The 27,132-nt window shown below is 33.8% G+C and overlaps 5 protein-coding genes and 1 pseudogene across 5 annotated transcripts; 3 read left to right on the plus strand and 3 right to left on the minus strand.

Moving 5' to 3' along the window:
- Positions 1-12: 12 nt before the first annotated feature.
- On the plus strand, positions 13-1,587 carry LOC108814609 (proteasome subunit beta type-1). The gene is made up of 6 exons (XM_018587216.2): positions 13-168; positions 278-385; positions 612-693; positions 798-1,070; positions 1,154-1,240; positions 1,335-1,587. The coding sequence occupies exons 1-6, from the start codon at positions 122-124 to the stop codon at positions 1,407-1,409; spliced, it is 672 nt and encodes a 223-aa protein (XP_018442718.1). The 5' UTR covers positions 13-121; the 3' UTR covers positions 1,410-1,587.
- Positions 1,588-2,037: 450 nt separating this feature from the next.
- Positions 2,038-3,360, plus strand: LOC108815924 (40S ribosomal protein S13-2). Its single transcript, XM_018588461.2, has 5 exons — positions 2,038-2,187; positions 2,279-2,351; positions 2,637-2,775; positions 2,880-3,066; positions 3,163-3,360. Exons 1-5 carry the CDS (start codon positions 2,165-2,167, stop codon positions 3,194-3,196), a joined length of 456 nt encoding a protein of 151 aa, XP_018443963.1. The 5' UTR covers positions 2,038-2,164; the 3' UTR covers positions 3,197-3,360.
- Positions 3,361-4,037: 677 nt separating this feature from the next.
- On the minus strand, positions 4,038-6,977 carry LOC108818436 (transketolase-1, chloroplastic-like; annotated as a pseudogene).
- Positions 6,978-8,090: 1,113 nt separating this feature from the next.
- LOC108816769 (putative F-box/kelch-repeat protein At4g02310) lies at positions 8,091-9,317 on the minus strand. Its single transcript, XM_018589335.2, has one exon. The coding sequence runs from the start codon at positions 9,311-9,313 to the stop codon at positions 8,216-8,218; it is 1,098 nt and encodes a 365-aa protein (XP_018444837.2). The 5' UTR covers positions 9,314-9,317; the 3' UTR covers positions 8,091-8,215.
- A 3,413-nt stretch (positions 9,318-12,730) lies between these two features.
- On the minus strand, positions 12,731-14,585 carry LOC108814710 (vesicle-associated protein 1-1). Its single transcript, XM_018587334.2, has 8 exons — positions 14,420-14,585; positions 14,283-14,353; positions 14,124-14,205; positions 13,916-14,031; positions 13,687-13,842; positions 13,557-13,607; positions 13,364-13,441; positions 12,731-13,052 (listed from the first exon to the last, which is right to left on the minus strand). The coding sequence occupies exons 1-8, from the start codon at positions 14,469-14,471 to the stop codon at positions 12,942-12,944; spliced, it is 717 nt and encodes a 238-aa protein (XP_018442836.2). The 5' UTR covers positions 14,472-14,585; the 3' UTR covers positions 12,731-12,941.
- A 10,711-nt stretch (positions 14,586-25,296) lies between these two features.
- On the plus strand, positions 25,297-26,061 carry LOC108834508 (glutathione S-transferase T3-like). The gene is made up of 2 exons (XM_018607843.1): positions 25,297-25,393; positions 25,460-26,061. Exons 1-2 carry the CDS (start codon positions 25,297-25,299, stop codon positions 26,059-26,061), a joined length of 699 nt encoding a protein of 232 aa, XP_018463345.1.
- Positions 26,062-27,132: the final 1,071 nt, after the last annotated feature.

Genomic DNA, 27,132 nt, shown 5'->3' on the forward strand with positions numbered 1-27,132 from the left:
TCGGTCTGCTTTCGTGTTTACAAAGCCAGAGCTTTTCTTTTATGCTCCAATCTCTCTCGACTCTCTTCTTCCTCTTTGCTAACAAAGCATCATCCCTTTTTGCTGAAGACGGAGAAGCTCCATGACGAAGCAGCACGCGAACTGGTCTCCTTACGATAACAATGGAGGGTAACGGATCCTGTGACCCTTTTATCGATACGCTGAGTATCTTCTTCTTATTTGCTAATTGAGCGTTTGCAATCGCGATTCAATGCTCTGTGTGTGTGTTTTACTTCAGAACATGTGTGGCCATAGCTGGATCCGATTACTGCGTTATCGCCGCCGATACTCGGATGTCTACCGGTTACAGTATTCTCACTCGCGATTACTCCAAAATCCATAAACTGTAAGTACCCCCCCTCACTTTCGATCTTTCAGGGGACGTAACCTAGTGCTGGTAGATTATTAGGGCTTCTGTAATAGAAAATTTGGGCTTTTGAAATCGATGATTGATTCGTAGATCTGGATGGAGAATTGATCGTTTTGTTGATGGATTAGTTCTGGGTCTCTTGCAAAATTAATAATTTTTGTGTGTTGAGTATGCAAAGTTGCTGTCTTTTTAATCTCTCCAGAGCAGACAAAGCTGTGCTCTCTTCCTCTGGCTTTCAGGCTGATGTGAAAGCGTTGCAGAAAGTTTTGAAATCAAGGCACTTGGTGAGATTCTTTTTTTTGATCAAATTCTGTTTGATTGAGAAAGATAAAGACTTGGCATAGTAATAACAGTTGTTCTCTTTGTGTGTTTGGTGGTGTCCTTGCAGGTTTATCAGCATCAGCATAACAAGCAGATGAGCTGTCCTGCGATGGCTCAGCTTCTCTCCAACACGCTTTACTTTAAGCGCTTTTTTCCTTACTATGCATTTAATGTTCTTGGAGGGCTTGACGAGGAAGGTAAAGGCTGCGTCTTCACCTACGATGCTGTTGGTTCCTATGAGAAGGTTGGATACAGTGCTCAGGGTTCTGGTTCCACTCTAATCATGCCTTTCCTTGACAATCAACTCAAGAGTCCCAGCCCACTTCTGCTACCCGCACAGGTTTGTGATTGGCCTTTAAGTCAATTTGAGCACATAATGAATCATTTCAGTTGCTTATGTTTTTGTCTTCTATGCCTATGTAGGATTCCATCACACCCCTTTCCGAACTTGAAGCAGTTGACTTGGTCAAGACTGTGTTCGCATCTGCCACTGAGAGGGATATCTACACTGTAAGTTTTCTCATGTCACCATTTAAGATATTCCCTATTGAAGATTTAACATTTGTGTCTAACTTATGCTTTGTGGGTTCGTTGCTGGTAATAGGGAGACAAGCTTGAGATCATGATTCTCAAAGCCGATGGCATCAGGACCGAAGTCATGGACTTGAGGAAAGACTAAGAAAAAGCATAAGAGTGTTCGAGGACACAACTTTGTTCGTTTTTCTTATTCGCATCTCAACATTAGGCTCCCTTGGTATCTTGAACTGTGTTGTTATTGGCTTGATGTATTGCAGTTATCAACTCATGCTTGAAGTTTCCTTTATGACAAAAGTTCTTTTGGAGAGTTTTAATAACAATATTCGATTTCTTTGCTACATATAAACTTCTATAAAGTTCATCTCCAATATCTTGTTAAATAGATTTGTTTTAAATAGCTTGTTATCAGTGTTTGGTTTATGATCTAAAAACATTTTCAATTATATTGATAACAAAAGAAATCTTCTAGTTCATAGTTTATCAAGAGACGTTTATCAATTCGATAAAGATGCTAGCGATACATTTATATTACTTTCTCAGTACTGAATTTTTATCAAAAAAAGTTCCCTAGCAAAAATTTGTGAAGTTCATAAAGGAAATGTAAAGTTAATAGATGCTTTCAACACCTTTTTGAACAAGGTTGTATTGTATACTTGGGGCCTTAACTCCTTTAATTGAAGGATTTCTTTTAATGGGCCTATTTTAGAAGGATTTTCGTTATTAATGGGCCTGTAGAATGCCTTTCGGAATTAAAAGTGAGGGGATATGTAGCAACGACATTAAGAGACTATATATTAGCAACTAGGGTTTTGATCACTCTTGACTGCAGTCGCCGCCGGAAAAAAGCCGAGGAAGAACGATCTTCAGAGAAAGTAAACTCCGTGCGCAGCCGTCGACATGGGCCGACTCCACTCTAAAGGGTTCGTATGCTTGTTTCTTTCTTGTATTCAACTCAGCATTGTTTGGAAACTGTGTCTCTTACATTCCTCGTATCTGTTTTGTGTTCTGTAGTAAGGGAATCTCAGCTTCTGCTCTGCCGTATAAGCGATCACCACCAAGCTGGCTCAAGACAACCTCCCAGGATGTAAGATTCGATAGGTTTCTGTTTGCATTTCATATGTCGATTTTTTTCTGAAAATGTTGTCAACTTTTTTGATAATTTGTATCATCTACATTTAGGTTGCTTGCAGTACAAGTAATGTGTTGATTATTGAAGAGATTCATTAACTTTGTTAATAGGAACGATCTGATATGAAGTTAGCATCTTGATGTTAATAATATTGTGTTTGTTGTTCTTTCACCACGTGACGTTACTGGAATGCGTTTACTTTTGATTCGTCTTGACATTTGTTTTTTGGTGCACAAATAGGTTGATGAGTCCATCTGCAAGTTTGCGAAGAAGGGTTTGACTCCATCTCAGATTGGTGTCATTCTTCGTGACTCTCACGGAATCCCACAAGTGAAGAGTGTTACTGGAAACAAGATCTTGAGAATCTTGAAAGCACACGGTACTTTTCAGTCTCTCTTCTGTCTTTCTTTTTGTTTCTGTTTTGTTTGTTTATAGCTAAACATTCAAAGAAACCTAAGAGAGTTCATTTGTGATATGGTGAAGGTCTTGCTCCCGAGATCCCTGAGGATCTCTATCACTTGATCAAGAAAGCAGTTGCTATCCGTAAGCACCTTGAGAGGAACAGGAAAGACAAGGATTCCAAGTTCAGGTTGATTCTTGTGGAGAGCAGAATCCATCGTCTTGCTCGTTACTACAAGAAGACCAAGAAGCTCCCACCCGTCTGGAAATAGTAAGTACTTCAAATTTTGAAAAGAGTTCTCTTCAAACATTTAATTGATTATCAATTACTTTGGATTTTGATTCTCATTTCTTGTTGTATTTGCAGTGAGTCTACCACCGCAAGCACTCTTGTGGCTTAAGGAAAGCATAGAGTAGGTCAAAGTCCTTAATGAGCGACCATTTCGTTGCAACATTGCAACTCTAGTTCTATGACTATGGACTTTGTATCTGTTTTCTCTAGTTTTTTGATTTGTTACAACTTACAATTCGATTTTTAATTTAATGAAAACTCTTGTTCTTGTTATCATTTAGTTTGGCTTAACTTCATTCATAACATTCCTCACTTTATTAAGGTTGTGCTTTGACAAAAAAAAAGAAGGTAAGGTTGTGCTTTAATGCCTTGTTATGTAGCATGCGGTGGACCCATTTAACAAAATAGTCTGGCTCAAATACTATTAAGTCAGAAACCACACAAGCCACCTCTTTCTGAACACAACCATCTTGGTATTAGTTGCCATGATGGAGCAAAGTACTAGTCAAGTACTTTGGTCGACTCTCTACGTTTTTCTTGATGCAGCCCATGGCTTTCTTTTGCTGAAACGATAATTTGGGTCTCTTTATCTCATCACATATGTATAATATAAACTTGCAAAGCAAATACAAGATGGAATGTGAATATGCTTGCTTATGTAGCATAATATAGTCTCTGGGGTATTCGAAAGTAGTGTGTCCTACTTGTGTTGTTTGTCATGATGACAGATTGACAAAGAGACAAACCTAGCTTTCTTCTCTTTGTTATTAGGATATGGATATTGTGATATGTCTCAAGGTGGATCCTTCACCATTCCTTTGACAAATATGGGACCCAAACGTAGATGATGATATACCTTAAGAAGAACCAGATACAATCATTAATTCTTGTCCACATACAGCTAGTAGTACTGACCAATGTTGGTGTCTGTTGTTACCTACGAAGGAATAGCTGTAAAGTTTAATTATTTAACAACAAAACAAGAATTATCATTGAGAGGTTTACATTGTCTTCTACTTTTCATCTCTTCCCAAACCCAAAACCTATGTTTACAAGTAACAAAAAGAAAGAAAACAAGATGTCTTTATTTTGAGACAAAGTTATGAATAGCTTTACTCCCAAATCAAACCCTTATAGAAGAGGATGGTTCTGATCTTCAACTCTCTTAGAAGAGTGACTTAGCCGCATCAACAACAGCTTCAACAGTGATGCCAAACTCCTTGTATAGTAAAGGCGCTGGTGCACTAGCCCCAAACGAATTAATACCAATGGACTTTCCTCTGCCTCCAACAATCTTTCCCCATCCAAAAGTAGAAGCTGCTTCAATACTAACTCTAGCAGATACATCAGATGGCAGAACACTCTCCTTGTACTCATCTGTTTGCTCCTCAAACAGCTCCCAGCAGACAAAGACACAACTCTCACAGTTTTGCCTTCTTTCCTAAGCACCTCTGCAGCCTGTGCAGCAATCTCTAGCTCGGAACCAGTTCCAATCAAGATCACATCAGGTTTGTTTCCTGATGAGTTGTCAGAGATTGTGTATCCACCCTTCTCAACTCCTTCAATGGATGTACCTGGAAGCTGAGGAAGCTTTTGTCTAGATAGAGCTAAGATAGATGGTGTCTTGCGCTTGGTGACAGCGATCTTGTACGCACCGGCTGTTTCGTTTCCATCAGCAGGACGGAACATAAGAATGTTTGGCATTGCACGGAAACTGGCGATGTGCTCAATAGGCTGATGGGTTGGTCCATCTTCTCCAAGACCAATGGAGTCATGTGTCATAACGTAGATAACACCAGCTTCAGACAGAGATGAGATTCTCATTGCACCTCTCATGTAGTCAGTGAAGACAAAGAAAGTAGCACAGTAAGGGATAAGACCGGGGCTGTGAAGTGCAATGCCGTTGCAGATAGCTCCCATTCCATGCTCCCTGACACCAAACCTAAGGTTTCTTTCTTCAGGTGTGGCTTTTTGGAAGTCGCCAAAGGCTTTCAGCAATGTCATGTTGGAGGACGCAAGGTCAGCACTCCCACCGAGGAAGCCGGGAACAACTTTAGCAAGGGCGTTCAGACATTGCTGTGACAGGTTTCTGGTGGCATCTCCTGGAGACTCTGGTGTGTATGTCTATAAAAAGACAAAGACGTTATAAACCCCCCATATCTAGAATATAACAATTGGATTGTGAGATGAGAGTTTTACTTACTGGTAGTGCCTTCTCCCAGCCAGCAGGTAATTCACCAGTGATGATAGATTTCAACTCTGCAGCTTCTTCAGGGTACTTCTTTTCATATGCTGCAAACGCTGCATTCCAGTTAGATTCAAGGGTACTGCCTTCAGGTGTATGACGGCTCCAGTGGCTAGAAAAATGCAAAGAAGACAGGTGAGCCATCTCATCAGAGCAAACACATGAGATTTGGTTTAGTTTTAATTACCTTTTAACTTCATCAGGTACCTGGAATGGCTCATAAGGCCATCCAAGGTTGTTTCTGGTAGCCTCAACTTCCTTCTCACCAAGTGCAGCTCCATGGACACTGTATGAGTTGGCTTTGTTGGGAGATCCATAACCAATTGTAGTAGTAACCTGGGACACAAGCAAGATGTTACAAAATTCAATATTGTCTGATGATGGCTAAGAGATTGTGTAGTTACCTTAATCAATGTAGGCTTGTCTGTAACAGCTTTAGCTTCCTTAATAGCAGCACGGATCTCATCATACCCAGTGTTCCCATTCTTCACCCAGATAACATGTCATCCAAGAGCTTCAAAACGCTGGTCAACGTTCTCAGTAAAGGCAATCTCAGTGTCTCCATCAATGGAGATGTGATTGTCATCATAGAAAGCGATAAGCTTCCCAAGTCCCCAGTGACCAGCTAGAGAGGCAGCTTCATTTGAAATACCCTCCATCTGACAACCATCTCCAAGGATCACATACCTAAACAAATCAGACAAATGTTATTAACATCAGAGATTGAAATAAAACCAAGAATAGTAACAGAAAGCTTTAAATATTACGTGTAGTGGTCGACAACTTCAGCATCAGGTTTGTTGAACCTAGCAGCTAAATGCTTCTCAGCGAGAGCTAAACCAACAGCATTGGCTATTCCTTGTCCAAGAGGACCTGCCATAGAGAGACACACACACAATCGTTAAACATAGAACATAGAAAGCTCTGTTCTGTAATGGAACCACACAAAAAGCTAACCAGTAGTGACTTAAATCCCAGGAGTCTCGAAATTCTCAGGATGTCCTGGTGTCTTGCTTCCCCATTGTCTGAAACTCAAATCCTCCTCCTAATCAACAAAGTCAAACACTTTATCAGATAAAGTCTAATACTTTATTCAGTTTAATATAAAGAAAAAAAAGATTGAATCTTTAAGATTCACAGACCAAGACACTGTCGTAGCCGGCGAGGTGAAGCAAAGCGTAAAGCAACATACAACCATGTCCAGCAGAGAGAACGAACCTGTCACGGTTGAACCAATAAGGGTTCTTGGGGTTATACCTCATGACCTCGTCGTAGAGAATGTGAGCCATGGGTGCACATCCCATGGGAAGACCAGGATGACCTTCCTTACTTCGCCTTCTCCACCGCATCGATTGCTAGAAACCTGATCGTGTTCACTGACTTGTCGACGATAGAAGCGTCGGTGGTCGTCGGCTCGAGCGTCTCGACAGCTGCGGCGCGAACTAGGGGACGGAGAGAGCGGAGTTTGCTCACGCGTCGGCGAGATGAAGCGGAGGAGGCGCGTGAGAAAGAGGGTAAGGAGAGGCGTTGGTCAGATACATGGTGAGAGATGGCACGAGTGAGGAGAGCTTGAGAGAGAGCGAGGGAGGAAGTTGATGCCATGGTGGTGGTGAAGACAGTGAAGTGAGAGAGACTCTCTGTATTTTTATTACAAAAGCTTCGCCATCTCTTCGTCTTCACTAAGGGACAAGTAGGATTGAATCTGACCGTTGAATCTCACCAAAGGGTGTTATCGTGACCGTTGATTTAGGCTAAGAGTTTAGTGATCCTCTATGGAGTATGGACTTTGGCAAGTTTTTTTTATTATACTACATTATTATTATTATTTTAAAAGAACAATTAGGTGTTTTGTTTACAATATTATAGTAATCAGAATTATTATAATTTATCTTTTAACTTCATAGTTTGATGATAAAAAATTTCACATATATTTTTAGAAAAGTTATGGGATTTAAGATAATTCAACAACATAAATCTAAGTCACTAAAAATTTTATTACATGAAATCAATATCATAATTGGTTTAGGTAATTGATTATATAACTAAATTTTATTTTAATTCGTAAAAAATGTAAATACTTTAATTTTCAAAGAGAAAAAAGAAAGTATTTTTTTATTGTAGCTCCAAAATGAAGATCAAAAGTTTTTATAGCTCTGACATTGAATTTGTTGATTTGTTTTACTTATATTTATTGTTTGATTATTTTAAATAAAATTTTGTTTTAACAAAAAAAAATTGTTTCTTTATGTGAATTTTTAGAATATTTATCGAAAACAAAATTTTTGGATATGATTAAAATAATAATATTTTATTTTTTTGTCATTGATTTTTTAGATTTATTAAAATCCAAAAAACTGCAAATAATTGATTGTAGAATCACTTTTCATTGTAGAATCAACTTTTCATTTTGAGGAATTGTCATTGTTCATGTGACGGGCTGAATCAACTTTTTTCTCGCGAAATTAGTTGTTGTTACACTTTGTCTTTATGTCTCTCTTGATATACCAGTATCAGCTCGACCTTTCATTCAGATACGTCAAGACTGTATCGATGCTTCTAATCATGTTTGTTACGAAGATGAAAATGTAAAATTTTCGATTGTGTTTGCTTTCATGTTTTTAAATTTCTTTTGCCATGGAACCAATTCCATATAAGCTCTACATTTATTTTTTTTTGATAATAAAAAAACTACATTTTGTTAATCGCTCTTTGTAAACTTCAACCTTTATTTCATTTTTTTTGGTAAAACAACCTTTATTTCCAATTTACGTTACAACAAAAAAATGGCTAAGAACAAAACAAACTCAGTTATGAAATAAATATTCACTACCTGAACACACAACCTAAAGCACTAAGAAAAAAAAAGAGATAAGAGATCCCTACTTAATAATAATCCGTACAAACCATAAAATCTTTCAAGTTGTAGCTAAAAGGAACGTCGGAAAGTATGCCAAGCCCTCGAATGGCTACATTACTTCTCCCATACAAGGCGATCACTGAGCACCAAACCTCTCCATTGTTCACACTATGCCACAAAAATGCCAACTTTCCATTGTATTCAGCCATTTTGATATCAGAGAAATAACCCTTGAACTTCAAACCATGAACCAGTCTCCATTCTTTAGCCTTAGATTCATACCACATTAACCCAACACCATTGTAATGCATGTATAGCACGTTGTCTACCACACAGATATTTTGACTGTTGAAGCCCTCAGCTCTTACAATTTCGTCACATGTACCATCTCTAGTGTCATAAACTATGACGTCCATACCATCCATCACATATATTTTTCTGCCTAGTGCCGGGGTTACCACAGAATCATTTGTACTATACACTGGCACGCTAGGGTTTGGCGCGAGTTGCCAAGTTTGGGTGTTTAGGTCAAACGCTTGCGCTTGGATATCCCGGTAGCAACATTTTGGACAAGTTCCTCCAAAAATGTAAATCTTGTCGTTGACTAGTCCCACGGCTGCTTTATCTCTGAACACAGGCGACTTTGGACCATGACGCAACTTTCCAGACCGAGTGTCCAGGATCCACATGTTTCTCGAGCCGCCCACAATGTAGATATCAGTACCCACCATAATAGGAGTTGTAGAGTAAGGCTTGATCGGAGGAAAAGGGAACGGGATCGAGGCCAAACGACGATGACTCTCAGTGAAAGTGAACCAATGATACGACCACTCATCCAAGGTTTCGTAATTATAAGAAGGAAGCGTTTCTCTAAAGCCGACGTAGAAGCGATCCTCTTTTCCCCGGAGAGATCGCGTTATCTGAAGCTCAGAGGAACGTACTAGAGATTGTAACTTCTTCGACACGCAAGAGAGAATTGGGTGGTACCGTCTCGGGACACGTGCTAAGACGTTTAAGATGATATCGTCTGGCAGTGACGAAAACGACCATGACGGTGCCTCCTTTGCCGTGGTAGACATCCTCTTACAAAACTTGTTTCTCTTTGAATCACATCTCATCATCATTCGCTTTCTTGCTTTCTTATCATCAACACCAACACAAGCATTCTTTATATAAAGAAAAATCTTTTTTTCCTTTTCCCACTTGGAATCCTTATATTATTACTACATATTTCCTATTTTTAATTCATATTTCTGATTTGGTTTAAATTGTATAATATTTTGAGAATTAAAAAAAAATATATATATATATATATATATATATATTTATATAATGGATTTACATCATTTTTTAAAAATATCTTAAATAAGGAGATTTAAAAACGTGCTATCTACCTTTTAATTTGGAAAACAGCTCTTTTGATCTTTTGAAAAATAAATCTTATTTTTGATGTCAAATTTTATATTCAAAATAAAAATTAAAAGTAGGTGATATTGTGTATTACAATTTGCTGATAAATATACACTCTATAAGAAATTCTACCGAACAGTAAAATATTCACAAAACAATCCAAATTTACGCTTCACTGATATTTGATTTTCGCTCACAGATGAGTTTTTTTCATCTATATTATATAAGTAGGGTTTTTCTCAACAGTTTTAATTAAATTATTTTATTTGAATTTATTTATCATTAGAATTTATTATAAAATTAGTCAGTATGCAAATTTTTATAAGAAAGTTCTGATAAATTTGAAGTATTAAAATCATAGTTTGTTGTGTGTTTTATTATTTGTAATTTGAGGTAATAGTATGAGTTAGAAATTAAATAAACGTTAGTCTGGATCTAAGTTACTTTTATTCTGGATCATTTATGTTGTTATGTAAATTAACTGTTATATTTTCTACTGATTTAAATTTTGTTTTTTAATTAGATTTAAATTTTGTTTTAACTTTAAAATTATTAATTTTCCATTTTATTTGACATCTGTCTCGAAGGGAAGTGTAATCCCCTAGTCTATATTTGAGAAGTGATTTTGACATGTGTCATCACCATATTAATTTTGAACAAAAAATTATGACATGGCACACTAACATTGATGACATGGCTTGAAGTAAATTATGACATGGATATTTACATTTAGTGTTGATTTATATTTAAGATAATTTTTTAAAATATGGTAATAACTTATAGATCATAATGACATATTTACATTTAATATTGATTTATATTTAAGATAAGTTTTTAAAATATGGTAAATAATAAATTAAATAGAAATATAATAATAATTAAAATTTCGAAATATTATTTAGCTATATTTTTATAATTTTAATTACAAAAACAATTCTTCAAAATACTATGCATTTTTAAGAATAATTTTTTAAATAGTGACATGGACATTTACATTTATTATTGATTTGTAATTTTAGTAAGTTTATAAAATATGGTAATAACTCATAGATCATCATTAATATAGCAATAAATAATATAATGTTATAAATATAAATATAATATTATTTTGGAATTTTCAAAATTTAATTCTATTTTATAATTATTATTACTAAAACAATTTTTCAAAATTATACAGTTTTAAATGTAATTTTCTAATCCAATACTATTAGTTTATTTTTAATATCCATAAATTTTAGAAAATTATTTAGTTTTATGTTTTGATAATTATACACTTAACAAAACTTTTTCTTACATTACAAAATTTGATTTAATATATTTTAACAAAAAGATATAAATTAAAGAATATTTCAAAATTGTAATTTTTGTATATATACATATATATTACTAAATATACATTGAATAAAAAATATTTTCTGCACATTGTGCAGGAAAACACCTAGTACCAATGTATAAACTAACTTTTTACTCTAATCCCATTAGACAATGTATTTGCTGACTTACTTGGATTTATGACACCTTCAGGGAGTGTCACAAGTAACACCAATGAGAAAGCAAACTCAATCTGAAGGAAAGCCGTTCCATTGCTGATGCAACATGGAACCATGGCCTTGGATGGTTATCAATCAGACTAATTAAGGTTTGAGCTAATAAAGTGATCTCTCTGATCAAAAGCACGTATTGTTGTTGCACCAGCAAGAGATTCAGCAAAGTGGTGAAGGATTGGAGCTCTTTATACACCTGACATGCGTGACAGTTTTCTGTTGGTGTGTAGCATCTCTGAATAAAAACGAGCAAATAAACTTAGCAAGATTATCTATATAGCCTTGACAAGGAATCAGACTATGTCTTACCTAGTAAAACACGCAGGCTACTGCTACTGGAATGACGATGATACAGACTCGCCAAGCAACTTGAGACATGACGAAGATAGTTCCAACAACCTGAATAATGGAGAAAGCACACCAACCTAGTTTTATTGTCATTTCCAAAATCCAGAACTCTTTGATCTGTGGATGCCTATTATTGAACATGTAATAAAACAAAGGTACTCGAGTCTTTGATTAAGAAAGAAACCATTATGCTTTGTTCGTCTGGTTCTCGTCATGAACACGGGAGCTCTGAAAATGCTGCAGAGCAAACTTGAGAAGAGCTTCTCTGCTGTTGAAAGTCCAGCTATTGCCACTACAATTGTTCTTGCTAACACAAAGTGAACTTCCTGCAGGAAGAAATGCGTAAACAAGTAAAGTCATATCTATACTTGGCTTTGGTTTAGATTCAGCAGTAGGAGGAACACTTCATGCCATCCAGTAAATGCTAGCAATTGTTTGAGATGGTTTGATATACGGAAAAATATAACATTGTTTCAAGAGAAATTGGAAGCGTGTTTACAATTCTCGTCATCTGTTCATTTACTGCACTTTCAAGAACTCCCTTTATGGATACTGTGGGGATTATGGCGCAGCAGAAATAAACTAATCTTTCAACGGAAGCATATGCATTGGAAGGCTATTCTGAAGTATACTAAGAATGATGCAAATGAATGGAGAATGGTTGAAACACAAACTGAGAATGTTCCTATATCAAATCTAGTGACTACTCCCCTAGATAGAGAGAATTCATGGAAACGACCACCGATGGGATGGGTTAAATGCAATGTAGATGGATCTTTCTATAATGAGGATACAACAGCTTCGGCAGGTTGGGTTGTGCGTAGTGCAGATGGAGTCTATCATTATTCAGCTCAGGTAATTGGAAGGAAAGTTGGTAATGCATTGGAAGCGGAACTACAAGCCATTTTAATGGCCATTCAACACTGCTGGAGCAGAGGTCATCTTAAAATCATCATTGAAAACGATAACAAGAAGGTGATAAATTTACTAAATGGTACGGTACTACACTTTGCAGCTTACAACTGTATTTGAGATATTCAATGGTGGTTTCAGAAATTTGAGGAGATTACTTTTCAATGGACAAGAAGAACAGCAAATAGAGTGACTGACAAGTTAGCTAAAAACAGACTACCATCTACTATATTGTTCTTGTATCATTGTCATGTTCCAATGTTTATAACAGATCTTCTCCATGAAGACTATGTAATTTCATGTATTTGATTCAATGAAATGAAGAAGTTATAAAAAAAATCCAGATTTAGCGGACCATGTTATTGGTACCAAAAGTAAAATAAATAAGTTTAAATAAAAACAAAGCAAAATGAGTTATTGACATTTTCACTACAAATCAATCAGACACCTTTCAGGTGAAATTGTCAAATACAAAAATAAAAGAAATAGTCTGTTTCCTTTGTTCTTCTTTCCTGTGTGGCACGAAGAACTCAGGTGGTTATGTGCTCTTCATAATGTATCCCAGAATTAGACCGATTAGTCCGACCAGAAGAACGTACATCAAAGGCATACCACTTTGGCCTCTCTTACTGTCACGTCTCAACTGGTCCTGCAGATCAACCAAATCTTGTCAGAAAACAAACTCAACATCTAAAAAAGGCTGTAAATTTTAAGACTTGCTTGTAGTTTAGGGTAAGGTTAGATAAATCAACCACTTTCATCCTAAATCCCAAGTAACTCATGCCTTTCTTGAATGTCAAATTACGGAGAGAAAGTTTAAAAAAAAAAGAAAAAGAAAACTCAAAACCAGAAGACCCCTTCTTAGCAAGACCATGAAAAAACACTGAAAATGCTTGCCGTGATTGCTAATAGTCAAAGTATATATAAAAAACAAAAGTAAGTCAAGTGAAAGTTGTTAACCAGTTCTCTTTGAAGTTTGTTGTTTAGTTGAATGGCAGACTGTTTTTCCTCGGTTAGCTTTGTGATGAGAGCCCTTGCCTGAAATCACACAAAACTCACTCTTAACAGATATGTAGAATCACTTGACTTGCTAGGTAACCGTTCTCACACACTAACATTTGCAAAAACAAAAAATGACAAATTGTGACAATACCTCAGATGTGTTTTCTTGAGGTTCAACCTTGTCCGCTATATGTCTCTGAGACTAAAATTAAACACATGAGATGAGAGAATGTACAACAAGAAGTGAAGAGGAATCTGACCTGAGGGCTATATATACTTACAGAAAACTCAGAAGCCTGTCCGTTATCAGAAACAGAAGCCCTTGGTGAAGAACCCTCTTCTGAACCTTCGTGAACCGGTGATGGTGGTTGTGGTGGAGCAACATAAGTAACTCTCAGCTTAGTCTCCTCAACTAAATGCCCAGCCTCTTTGCTAAACTGCAACGTTTCAACAAAACTGCTTTAAGAAGCCAAAAAAAAAAAAAAAACAAAGAATGTGAATCAGTAGTACCATCTCAGGAGTGACATCCTTGGCCGTGACACCAGGTCTAGCAATCACACCTTGAAGTAGAAACTTGTCCTTGCATTGCATATCTGAAGGAGCTTCCTTTTGAGCTTGCATTGTCACTACACAAACATACAAAGAGCTAGCTTTCCTTTGGGCAAATTGAAAGTTTAACACATAAGGAAGGACACAAAGAATCAATCAGAGGACGGACCGAGAACTTCACAAGTGGACCTTGGAAGAACAACTCCAGTGTTAGGCCTTACGCAATACTTTTTCGGATTCGTTGTCTTTACCTAAAACAAACACACACACAAAACCGTGAAGCCTAAGAAACCGCAAATAGAAAGTCTGTAAAGAGATTCATCATCACCTTGAATGCCACATGATTGTCCGTCTTGTTGGTCAAGTAAAGAGAGCATGAGATCTGCTTCCTCAATTCAACTGCCATCAAATCACAATCAATATCTAGATCTGGGGATCATTCGAAATTAATGCACAGTGGCTTACAGGGGAATTGAAGATCGAGAGGCTCGACGGTGAGAAGCTCGCTGTTACTCATCGCGATCAGATCGCCGGAATTTATTTCGATTTTGAGTTTCACGGCGGTTAAATCGGTCCCGTCTCCGGTTCAGTCGTCGATCGAGAACCGAGATCGAGAGAGAGAATCAAGAGAGTGTGACATCGCTATTTGTCTTGTTCCGTGTCGAGGGTACTATCGTCTTTTACATTACAATAATCATTATTTAATTTGAAACGCAAACGTGATCTCATCGCAAACGCATTAAATAACTGACCTGATTAATTTTAAGGAGAGACAGGTATCAATTTGAGAAAATATTTGAATATGATTAATAAGCCATATTACGTTGTTTATTACATCGAGATGTTTAACATATAAACATATGCATTTTTTTTTTGAACCTGTACCTCACTGAAGCAGAGAGGAATGTATGAAATGAATATAAAGAATATGATTTTGTTACTGTCAACAGCAATAAAATTTACGCAATGAAGAGTTAAAAGATCTTTTTTTTCTGACATGACTTCAAAGCTAAACGGATATCCATCTTTACTTTGAAGCTACATTTTCTAATTCCTGACTTGTTTTGTTTTAGATGTAAACAAAGCAACTCTCGTGGATTGCTGATTGCATCCCCAAGATCCCACCAAGAGACATGCCCACGAAGCATATGCACCACCCAACCATGTGCGTTGACTTTGCGCTTAGATTTTCAACACTCGCAATCAGTTGTAGAACTTGGTAAATGGTTAGCTTCGTAGACAACTGGTGTCACAAGCAAAACCGGTGATTACCAATCCCATGTGAGGATCTTTATTAATGTCCGATCGAGGAGGAGAATGAAGTAGGGGAATTTAAAAAACAAGAAATACTCTATAACTTGTACCTACATCTACATGGTGGTTTGCCGTTACAAAATTGCGATGGATCTTTTTGATGGCTCAAGAACCAACTATTAACTCGGAAAGGATTGCCTAAAGGTTGAAAATAAAAATACAGTAAAACTTATATAAGATAATATTTTTTATAGAAAATTCTATGTCAAAATATATGGTATCATTAAAATCATAAATTAATAATTTATATGTATGTATATATATTATGTAATTAAGAATCTATTATTATATTGTTTGTTTTATATTCACAATAGAATTATCTTTATATTTTCTTAACATTATTTTTATGAGATTTAGTAATATTATATCTAAAATCATATTTAAATTCTATGCAATATATATTATATAAACCAAATAATATAATCAAATTAATATAAATGTCAAATTTCATAAAATAACAATTAATATTTGTACACTAAAATCAAATATTTTTTTTATTTTAGAATAAATATATCTTAAAATAGAAAAAAATAAAAAAAATTGTAAATTAATATTTCTATAAATTAATAAAAATTCAAAGCTTCAACGTTGTTAATTTATAGAGATTCTATTGTATATATCGAACATAAGTACACTATGCACGTTGGAACCAAGGAAAACAGATTACAAAAATATCGATACTAATAATATGAATTAATTTCTAACGAGTAAAAAAAATGCAAGTTCCTACTGCTGGTGGCCTGAAGGGCTCATTCAACTGTCTCCCTTGGTTCCACCGTTTAATTCACTAAGCAGATCACTAGATAAGATTTTTCTCTCTACTATACTTGACACTATAAATGAACTGTGTAAAATACGAAAACGAGTCGAAGTGAATTGTCCATCACTACTATCACTTCTGTATTCTAAATATAATGCCGTACAATCATATTAAAACTTTTTCTTCAGTTATGCAGTATATCATAAGTTCATAACTGGTTGGTAGATAAGGGTGTTTATATTAAGTACAAGTCATTCTAATTTTTTTTGTTTCTCTAGATAAAAGATACTGAAGTTAGGAAAATCACAAAATTAAAGGAGCAATCTATTAGTGTCCCACATGGTTTATAATAGTGATCTTCGGGGTGTGGGTTATATCCATCACTAATACATTCAAAAAAGGAAAATCGTATAAAAAATCTTCAAAATGTCAGTTATTAGCATTTTAAACATTGAAATTTTGTCACTAACATTTTTAACATTCAAAGTGATTTTTGTATCATAAAAAACCTCCAAAGCAAAAAGTTGACCGGTTCAACATGTAATTTTTCAAAAATAATTATTTAATTAACAAAATAAACAAAATAAATAAATAAAAATCCAAAAAATAAATAAAAATCGAAAATTTTAATAAAATTTATACAAAATAAAAAAAATTAAAATTTTAGAAAATTAATAAAAAAATTTAAAAATTAAATAATTTTCTAAAATATTAATAAAATAAAAATAACAAAAAATTAATAATAAATAAGATTAAATTTAAATAGAGAAGAACTAAATAAAAAGTTCACAAATTTTTTAAAAAATGGAAAATAGAAAATTTAAAATTCAAAATTCACTAGTGACGATGATAGTTTCTCACATAACCATTAACAATGACGATAATGGCCATATCTCCAATGATAGTTTCCAACATCATCGTTGAAAATGACAAAAACAAATCTTTTCCGAACTTTTGAATTTTCATTTTTGAAATATATGAATTTTTTATTTTTCTGTTTTATAATTTGATCTCATTTGTTTTTGAATTTTAATTTTCTAAATGTTAATTAATTTTCTGATTTTTTCTAATTTCTTATTTTTATTTAATTTATGAGTTTTTATTAAATTTTACGATTTTTGTTTAATTTTCTGATTTTATTTAATTTTTTGATTATTTTACTAAGTAGATAATATTATTTAATAATTAAAATAAACAATTTTTTTAAAAAATCAGAAAATTAAACAAAAATCGTAAAATTTAATAAAAACTCATAATAAATAAAAATCAAAAACCATCATTGTCCACGATGATATGATATATTTTTTGAAAAAATATTATAATTAAAAAAACTATTTTGAATTATGAATTTTCTATTTTTTTTTTAAATTGAACTTTTTATTTAGTTCTTCTCTATTTAAATTTAATTTTATTTATTATTAAAATTTTAGTTATTGTTATTTTGTTGAAAAATTAGAAAATAAGTTGAAAAACTAAGGGGTAATTCCTAAATGTACTTCTATTTTAATAATATAGATAATATTAATCAAATAAAAAATTAAAGAATGACAAAAAACAGAATTAAAGAGTGAATACATATAATAAATAGTCGTGATCATTTCTCATTAAAATATACAAACCATTCTTGAGATCCAAGAAAGCACACAAACCATGTTGATGATGTCTAACAAAACGACCACCTTGAAGAGCTCTGATGGTGAGTCTTTCGTTGTAAAAGAATCAGTGGCACGTAAGTCGCAGTTCGTATCTCGTTTGTTAGACGATCTGGTCTCTTGCCGTCTTATAGAAGTGCCGTCTGTAGTCAGGAGCGACATCCTCTGGCGAGTCGTAGAGTACTGCAAGATGGACCGTTCAACTACTTATAGATCCCAACCTTGCCTGATGTTACTTGCGAGAATTCATTGGTAATATTACATATAAACACTTTAAGTGTATCTTCTTCAGGGAATAGCTTCATAAAAGGAAACTTAGCAAAATGCACTAAGCTTGTACTAATACAATTGTGGAAGTTATCAGATAAATGTTTAAATTATGACTGCGAAAGAATTTTCAAACATAACAACTTTTTTTGATTCAGCAGTAGGAGGAGCACTCCATGCTCAAACATATAACCACTTATTGCCACTACAATTGTTTTTGCTAACACAAAGTGAACTTCCTGCAAGAAGAAATGCCTAAACAAGTAAAATCCCATATATACTTAGCTTTGGTTTAGATTCAGCAGTAGGAGGAGCACTCCATGCCATCCAGTAAATGTTAGCAATTGTTTGAGATGATTTGATATACAGAAAAAACATTGTTGCAATAGATAGAAAATAAATAAATAAAATCCAGATTTAGCGGACCATGTTATTGCCACTACAAAAAAAAGAATGAAATGCATCGCTTAATTGTATTACAAGAATAAGTGATATTGTTTTAAATTACTTATTTATATATGATTCAAATATACATAGTTTAAAATCAGTTATAGTAATTGATGTTATTATTAATTAAATTAACATCAATTTAATTAAATGATATAATTTCTATCAGTTTGTATCACTTAAACAAAAATGATCCTATTATATAAATTCATATCATTTAGTTAATTGATACATTAGTTTTTTTGGTTAGCATCCCCTATATACTAAAGCACAAGTCATTTTACCAATGATATTTTGACACATGGATTCTATTTTATATTTAAAAAAATTAATTATAATTTTTAAAATAATAAAAGCATAAATAAAATTTTAAATAAAAACATGAAGAGAACTCACGTTATTTATAATCCAATTACATGTTAATTTGATATTTACTTTAAAATATCTCTATATACTAAAGCACAAGTCACCTATCTAATCAGAATTTGACATTTGGCAAAACATAAAAACAACAAATAAAATAACAAATTTCTCATTAAAATAAATTCATTCGATCACGTTTTTAGTTAATTTTCAAATATCTAAATCCCTGAATTTTCTCACATTATCACCACCACGTTCAAAGATGAATATCACGTTCTGAAACTGTTTTTTTTTTCTATTTCACGTTAGATGAATATTTCATCTGTCTCTTTTTCAGTTTTCTTTCTTAATCTCTATTGCTCTGTACTTTGAGTTTTTCTCTTTCTATTGAGATCTTCTACCAATACCAATAAATTCTATACAAGTTTATGATCATGCTTTGTTAAGATATGGTTTCTTCTTGGTTTCTATTTACAATCTCTTAATTGTTTATTTCAGGTTAAAATGCCACTTGAGTAATTTTTTTATAGCTTTAACAGCAACAAGGATAACGATAGGTATGTTCAACTATGTTATCTACAAAACTGGCGGTTCTTTCTATGATAGATTACTTACATTTTTTTTGCATCTAACCAAAACAAAAATGAAGAAGGAAGAAGACAAAAGAAAAACAAGGTTTTAACAAGAAAGAATCATTATGCTGCCAACAGACGAACAAGAAATAAAAGGTATACATAATGGTTTTCTGATCTCTCTCTTATGTTGCTCTTTAACATTTTGTTTTTGTAGCTTATGTTTTTCAAAAACTCTCTTATTTTTTTCAAAAACACTTTGTTTTTGTAGCCTATCCCACAGCTAACAAATAATGATCATTTTGGAAATACAACAAAAGAACTCAACATTCTATCAAGGAAAAAGATTATCAACAACTATAGTGGTGCAAATTGGTAAACATTTTTTTTTTGGTTTTGGTTTGACTATTATACACATCACACTATGTTACAAATCTTTTTTTTTGGTTGAAATGCTAAAGTTACACGAACAAAAAATGAATATTACAAACTATTGCTTAGGAATAGAATATGAGAGCAAGCACATACGAATGATCTACATTTAAAAAGTAAAAATGAAGACAGAAAAAACAAAAGATTAAGAAAACGTAGTTGCATGACATATAAGTTTCAGGGCAAATGAGGGAGAGCATTCCATCTGTGTAACATCAAATTGGTTTTTGGTGAGTCATTTTTACAGATGTTGTTTTATTTTTACTATATTGATTATAACAAAAAAATATATTTTGAAAAGACTTATTTAGAAAAAAAATACAGATAAAACTGAACAGAGAAAATACAGCATTTTCATGTGTTATCCATATTTGTGACTATAATTATGGTACTTTTAATTAAAAACTAAAGAAAATTACAATTTTATAGGTCCCAATTAATTTAAATGGAAGTAAAAATATGATAAAAAGAATTTTAATAGGTACTTATCAAAGTATTATTTCCTAGAAAATAAATGTCCATATTTGTTGCGTTGATCAGTTTTAAGACCTTTGATTTAAATGTAAAACATAAAAAATGTTTCTCACATTTATAGGTAAATGACATAGCTTTGCTCATACTTAAAAACAAAAACAAACATTTATGTTTTTTTGGTGCAAATGTTAGGAACAAAAAATTATGTTAAGCTTTCATTATATTGTTGTCATCAATATGATTGTAGAAAGTAACTTAGCTATATTTGATTTAGTAGATAACTTTTAAGCATTTACTATGTATGTAAATATAATGTATTTTTGTTTTCTAATAAAGTTACTTGATTTTACATTGTAATATGCATTAAAAATAAAAACTGGCCAATCCGCGCATTAGCGCGGGCAGATATCTAGTATTTACTAAATCCAAATATTTGTTCAGTTAGTCTCTTCTACTGTTCTTTCCCACAACTCCACGATCACCTCAATCTCTAATAACTACCTTCGTTCAATTATTTATATTTGTTTCATGTCGAAAAAGCATACTTCTCTCTTACTCAATTTCATAAATCGTTCTTCTCCAAAGTAAATTTGTATTTGTTATATCTTTTCATTCTGTTTTTTGTTGTTCAAACTCTCTGGATCTCACTCTTTTCTCTGGATCTCTGGGTTTTTGTTATAGCATTTGTATATTAACTTCGGTCACAAGCAAGGTTTTTCAAAGAAGAATTCAGGTTTGTATTTCCTTTTATCCAAATCGGAAAATCTGAAATAGCGGAAAGAAAATAAAATGTTCTGTTTTTGTTTAGTGTATACTTCTGCGTCCAACAAAAATAGTAGGGAAGAAGACAAGACAATCCAGCAAAAGAAAAACAAGAACAAAATTAGTTGCAAAAAAAAAACAAGAACAAAACAAAAGAGTTTTCTCGTAAACAAACAAAGTACAAGAGTATAACCATACATAATCTGAAAACAAATTGTAATTTTTGTTTTCTTTGTTACTATTTCTTTTTTTTTGTAAATCGGTTTTATTTTTGTAGTTTTTACATGCTTGAAAAAATTCCATCCTTGATCTTTAATTAGATTTAGGAGAGAGGTAGCTTCGAGTTTTTTTTGAAAAGTTTAAGTCAAACAATTAAAGACAATATGACAGATGTCATAAATTACCTTATGGAGTGTCCTGAGGTGGAAGAATGAAGTGAGAGAAATTTTATTGTAATATACTATTGATATTCCGGCGCTACGTGCCGGATTTGTATGTTTTTTGCTTACTTAAATTTATAATTTATTATATGGTTTTAGTAAAGAAAATATGTAAAATGAAAATATGTAAAAAATATTTTCTGATCTTTTTATAATGATTAGCGACCGTAATATATTATTTTTTTGAAGTTATTTAGTTCAAAGTAAAATAGCATAAGTAGTTGTTACTAATCGATTTAATAAAAATAGAATAAAAATTAATAGTCGTAAAAAATCTTTTTTAGTTGGAATCTTAAATACTCGTGTCATAAACTGAGATTTCTTTCAAAAAATGTTTAAAAAACCTGAAAAAGTTGATTAATGTATTTAGAAGCACCACCTAAGAAAGGAGATGATGCATAAGAAAACTGCTACTTTAAAAGTAAGCAATCATCAACTGGTAAACTGAAATAAGAAATCGGTGTACCTTCCCATTAATCAACAACATATCAACCCCAATATCTTTCTCCTTTCTTAACATTTCAAGCTTGCCAAAATTGTTGTATCCTAGTTTGAACATGAACAAAACTTAGCTTCACCCCCTAAGATGAATCTCTACATTCACCCACCAATAAGAATTAGTTAATTGAGATTTGATATCTCTTAAAAAAGAAAACCAATTAATAAAAATTTAATGAAATAAAATTATGTTTTTAGATAAATAAAAAATAGTAGCAATTATCAAAAAAATATAACTTTTTAATATTAATAAATCCGTCAGAAAATACTAAACCCTAAACCCTAAATACTAAACCCTAAACCTTAAATTCTAAATACTAAACCCTTGGGAAAAGCCTGAACCCTTGGGCAAATTCTATATCCTAAATCCTTAAATTTAAACCAAACCTTAAATTATAAACTAAATCCTAATTTCTAAACCCTAAATCATAACCTCTGATAATAAACCCTAAATCCCCAATTCCAAAAATGGTTTATGGTTTAGGATTAAGGGTTTATGATTTAATATTTTCAAAGAGTTTAGGGTTTAGGGGTTCGTGTTTAGAATTTAGGGTTTAATATTATGGTTTATGATTACGGGTTTAGGGTTTAGGGTTTAAGATTAACGATTTAGGGTATAGGATTTGCCCAAAGGGTTCAGGCTTTCCCCAAGGGTTTAGGGTTTAGTATTTAGAATTTAAGGTTTAGGGTTTAGTATTTAGGGTTTAGTATTTTCTGACGGATTTATCAATATTAAAAAGTTATATTTTATATAATTGCTACTATTTTTTATTTATCCAAAAACATAATTTTATTTCATTAAATTTTTATTACTTGGTTTCCTTTTTTAAAAGATATCAAATCTCAAGTAACTAATTTCTATTGGTGGGTGAATGTAGAGGTTCACCTTAGGGGGTGAAGCTAAGTTTTGTTCTTTAAACATCTCTACACTGACTTGTCTTTAATTCCGAGCAATGAAACTGGAAATTCGACAATAATTGAATTGGAAAAAGTAAAGGGAGTATCGTCCGAACTCTCACACCATCTATACATATACAATGAAACTGAGAAAGCAGAAACTAAAGAAGCATTCAATAGGAGATGCTGGGATGAATGTGATTTCTGGATTGATTATATGAATGACGTCGATTGCGTTAAAGAAAGAGAATTGTAGAGGCTATATTCTCCATCGTCAACATCAAATACAAAAAAAAATCCTATAACCCAGTGTTTTGTAACCCGACCCGAACATTGAATCAGATGATTTACCGAATCACTGGATCATTGGATTAATCGCAGATGAATTGCGGGTTAAAAAATAAATTAGTTTTATTATATAATAATATTTTGGCTATGAAAACAAATATATATAAAAACTAAAGTTAAGAATTTTAAGTGTACATACAAAATATTAAGAAATAGTTTAGACTATTTTAAAAAGTTGTAACATAAGAATTATGACATCTAAAAAAATCAAGACATTTTCCAACACAAAATAAACCAGAATAACAAAAATAAACTAACACCAGATCACATCAACTAATTTTAGTTTTCTCTAAATTTTAAAACTTACCAACAATTTTTTTCTAAATTTGTCACTTCATCATTTTTGGGATATTTTTCAGTAAGAGCATTCTCTAATTTATTATAATCAATCTCGCCAGGTTTTTCTTCTTCAACAATCCAAACTCTGTTTTGTGATTCATATGATCATATGATTTTTTTTTATCTGTAAATTAAAAATGTAATGATTTGTATTAAATTAAATTAAAAAAAAAATTACTCACCTTTCTTGGCAAAGTAAATTACAGTGTAGGGAAATAATAAGTCTCATCGTGCTTCAGTCTGTTTTACGGACGTGCAGCTCAAGTACAATCATGACTCACTCTTTTTGCAAACGTAAATTGTAGTGTAGAAGAGGAAGACGACAGTATAACTGAAATTTCAAAATTCTAATTAGAAATTTAGAATATAAAAAATAATTTCAAAATACAACTTAAACTAAAAATGGTAAAGTAAAAATTATCTATTGGTTCAACCAGTGCTGCAATAAAACTCAAACTCGATTTCTATTGGGTCACAGATTTATCAGTTTAATTACGGATCTGAATCAGATTCAAAACACTCTTATAAACGCTTAGACATGTATCAAGAAAAGTTTAACCTACCCCCCCCCCTATTTATTTCACAATTAATACCAAAATTCATTAAATTTAAGTTAAAAATATTTTAATTATTAAAAGAACATGGCATTTTTCCCCCCAAGGAGATAAAAAAGTCTACTTTATTAGTATAGATAGATAGGGTTAGATTAAACTCTATGATTCTAAACCTAAATTTAAGATTTTCCCTACAGTTCATGCGGTTTTTAAACTCTCTACTAAACCAATTACATTTGTCATTCTCAGTTGGTATTCACCTTTCGTCTCAGTATTAGATCCAAAAACTTTTAAAATATACAAATATAGGATCCAAAAAATATTTAAAAGTATACAAAAGTAAAACTAAAACTAAGATCATGTATTTAGAGCAGCATTATCGGCGTCCCTTGGGCCGATCCTTCCGGTGTTTTGGGTTTAAAAAAATAATAAAAAAGAGTAAAGGACGTTGCAAACGGGCCTTAATTAAGGCATTTCTTCTTCGTCCCTCTGGGCTACGTGGCAGCAGGTGATACGCTTGGAGATGTAATCGAAGACCGTCTATTTTCTTTGTTTTGTTCATCTCTCATTTGGAAAATCCCGAAGGCGAAGGCGAAGGCGATTCCCATCGATCTCCGGCGTTTGACGTTATCTGCAACCGATCTCCGGTGTCGAAGCCCTGATATCTCGTGATATCTCCGATGGCGTAGACCCGAGGTGGTGATCTCCAACCGCTCTGAATCCCAAATCGTCTTCGATATCTCCGATGGCGATGAGCAGCTGATCTCCAACCGATCTCTCCAGCCGATCTCGAAATCTCTGGTGTGTTTCAGAGTCGTCCCGTCATCCACAAACGTCTTCACATCCCCAAATCTCTCCATCTCAAAATCTCCCCTTCGCTTCGTTTTCTTAAAAGGTATGGCTTTTCTGATCTGATATTAAAAATTATAAAACTCCCCTTCGCTTCGTTTTCTTAAGAATCTATTTAAACTCAAACCCGAATCTGATAATATTGAATGTAATGTTACGAAAGTTGCAGTGAAAGTAGAATTGCAGTGAAAGTAGAATTGCAGTTGAAAGTTGCACTCAAACCCGAATCTATTTAGTGATAGTAAGTGTAGTTAGTTTCAACACCAACCATTTGCAGTGAAAGTAGAATTGTGGTTTAGCTACTTCCTCTCTTCTATCATCTTATAAGGGTTTCTCCTCTTATTAAATCTCTTCTCTTCTCTTTTCTTACTGGTATGGATCGAAGAAATGTTCATGCTCAGTCCTCTAGTTATGTAGGACTTCTTTACAGTCAACAAGGCAGTGTTGCCCGTGAAGACTTTCCTTATGAAAGTTTTCACTCTAGTGTCCACTTAGGAGAATCGTAAAACCCTCCATTCAGCTCCCAAAACTCTGTAGACACACCAGTACCCACACCAGTACCCACACCAGTGGACCGTGTTGTTCGACGCAAATGGACCCCTGCTGATGACGAGGTGCTAATCAGTGGTTGGCTTAACACTTCCAAAGATGCTATTGTTGGCAATGACCAGAAGTCGCAGACCTTCTGGCAACGGGTGGCTGACTATTATGCAGCAAGTCCTCACGGAGGAGAGGATGGTGAAAAGCGTACTCATCATTGTGTTAAGAAGAGGTGGCATAGAATCAATGATCAGGTTAACAAGTTCTGTGGGGCATTTTCAGCAGCAGACAGACAGATTAGCAGTGGTGAGAGTGACACTGATGTTCTCAAGAAGGCGCATGACATCTTCTACTCTGATCACAACAGCAGGTTCAACCTTGAGCACGCGTGGTGTCTCTTGAGGTATGAACAGAAATGGCTTTGCCTCAACACTCCAAAGCCAACTCCAAAGTGGAAAACTGGTGAGACTAGTACCGAGACTCCAACCACCGAAGTTCCTGATCATCTCATCCGGCCTGAAGGTATCAAGGCAGCTAAAGCTAGAAGGAATACTGCTCAAGGGAAGTCTGTTGCTGATTATAAGTCCATTTGGAAATGAAGAAGGAGGATTTGGAGATGAAGGTGACATTATCTAAGCTGGCCATCTTAGATACTCTCCTCGCCAAGAAAGAAGCATTAACTGAAGCTGAAGAAGTTGTCAAGGATAAGATCTTAGCCGCTTACTTCTGAAAATCCTGTTTTAAATCTTTGTCGTCTGATCTATTTTAATTACTATGTATCTTTTAAATTTGTGTCGTCTGAACTCTTTCAATATCTATGTTCCTGGTTACTTTTAATATCTCTGTCTTTCTATATCTCAGTTTGAATGAATCTCTGTTATATATCTTTTTCTTTGAATCAATCTGTTGCTTTTAACATCTCTGTCTTTGAATCAGTATGGTGGTTTAATGTTTAATAACTTTCACCATTTGTGCAGGTTAAGTACAACATGGGACATGACTACAGCTATAGTCAGCCTTCGCAGTCAGAGGACTTATTTGGAAACTCAGATGGTTGCTACAGCGAGACGGATGAACTAATTCGACGTGACCAAGAAGAGCTAAGCTTACAAGCTCGTTCACCGGTTCAGTACCCTCCACAATCGGAGGTGGAGTTTGGCTTCCCGCAGACGTGTTACTGTGGTGCTCAGCCTGAGATTGCAACATCTTCCAGTAGAGAAAATCCAGGTATATACTTTGCCCTTACTGTCTTACTATACTTTGCAAAAACATGTGATACTATACTTTGCTTGCGTTTGTGCTCACCACAGGTAGAAGATACTATACATGTCACAATGTAGATGACGGAGAGTGTCATGTTTGGAAATGGTGGGATGATGCGGTGATGGAGGAGATGAGATCCAGAGATAGACATGTCCTTATGCTGGCTCAAAAGGTCGACAATATGTCCCTTATGAGTGACTACGAGACTGAGCAGAAGATGGTGAGGCTAGAGAAGGTTGTGTGCGACACTGAGCAGAAGATGGTGGGGCTAGAGAAGGTTGTGTGTGACACTGAGCAGAAGGTGGTGAGGCTAGAGAAGGTTCTGTGCGACAGTGAGCAGAAGGTGGTGAGGCTGGAGCATGGGTTTGAGTTCTTTCTAGGTGTAATGGTTGTTGTCATATTTTTAA

This window comes from Raphanus sativus, chromosome 7 (assembly GCF_000801105.2).
Source record: "Raphanus sativus cultivar WK10039 chromosome 7, ASM80110v3, whole genome shotgun sequence".
In the NCBI taxonomy this organism is placed as follows: domain Eukaryota; kingdom Viridiplantae; phylum Streptophyta; class Magnoliopsida; order Brassicales; family Brassicaceae; genus Raphanus; species Raphanus sativus.

Excerpts from the sequence above, each read along its gene's own strand:
- LOC108834508 (XM_018607843.1), top strand. The coding sequence starts at position 25,297 with ATGGATCGAAGAAATGTTCATGCTCAGTCCTCTAGTTATGTAGGACTT. Across the intron at positions 25,394-25,459 it reads TGAAGACTTTCCTTATGAAA|ACACACCAGTACCCACACCA; the intron begins GTTTTCACTCTA and ends AAAACTCTGTAG.
- LOC108816769 (XM_018589335.2), bottom strand. The coding sequence starts at position 9,313 with ATGATGATGAGATGTGATTCAAAGAGAAACAAGTTTTGTAAGAGGATG.
- LOC108815924 (XM_018588461.2), top strand. The coding sequence starts at position 2,165 with ATGGGCCGACTCCACTCTAAAGG. Across the intron at positions 2,352-2,636 it reads TCAAGACAACCTCCCAGGAT|GTTGATGAGTCCATCTGCAA; the intron begins GTAAGATTCGAT and ends GTGCACAAATAG. Across the intron at positions 3,067-3,162 it reads CTCCCACCCGTCTGGAAATA|TGAGTCTACCACCGCAAGCA; the intron begins GTAAGTACTTCA and ends TTGTATTTGCAG.
- LOC108814609 (XM_018587216.2), top strand. The coding sequence starts at position 122 with ATGACGAAGCAGCACGCGAACTGGTCTCCTTACGATAACAATGGAGG. Across the intron at positions 1,071-1,153 it reads CACTTCTGCTACCCGCACAG|GATTCCATCACACCCCTTTC; the intron begins GTTTGTGATTGG and ends ATGCCTATGTAG. Across the intron at positions 1,241-1,334 it reads CTGAGAGGGATATCTACACT|GGAGACAAGCTTGAGATCAT; the intron begins GTAAGTTTTCTC and ends TGCTGGTAATAG.
- LOC108814710 (XM_018587334.2), bottom strand. The coding sequence starts at position 14,471 with ATGAGTAACAGCGAGCTTCTCACCGTCGAGCCTCTCGATCTTCAATTC. Across the intron at positions 13,442-13,556 it reads CTCAAGAAAACACATCTGAG|GCAAGGGCTCTCATCACAAA; the intron begins GTATTGTCACAA and ends GTGTGATTTCAG. Across the intron at positions 13,053-13,363 it reads ACAAACTTCAAAGAGAACTG|GACCAGTTGAGACGTGACAG; the intron begins GTTAACAACTTT and ends GTTGATCTGCAG.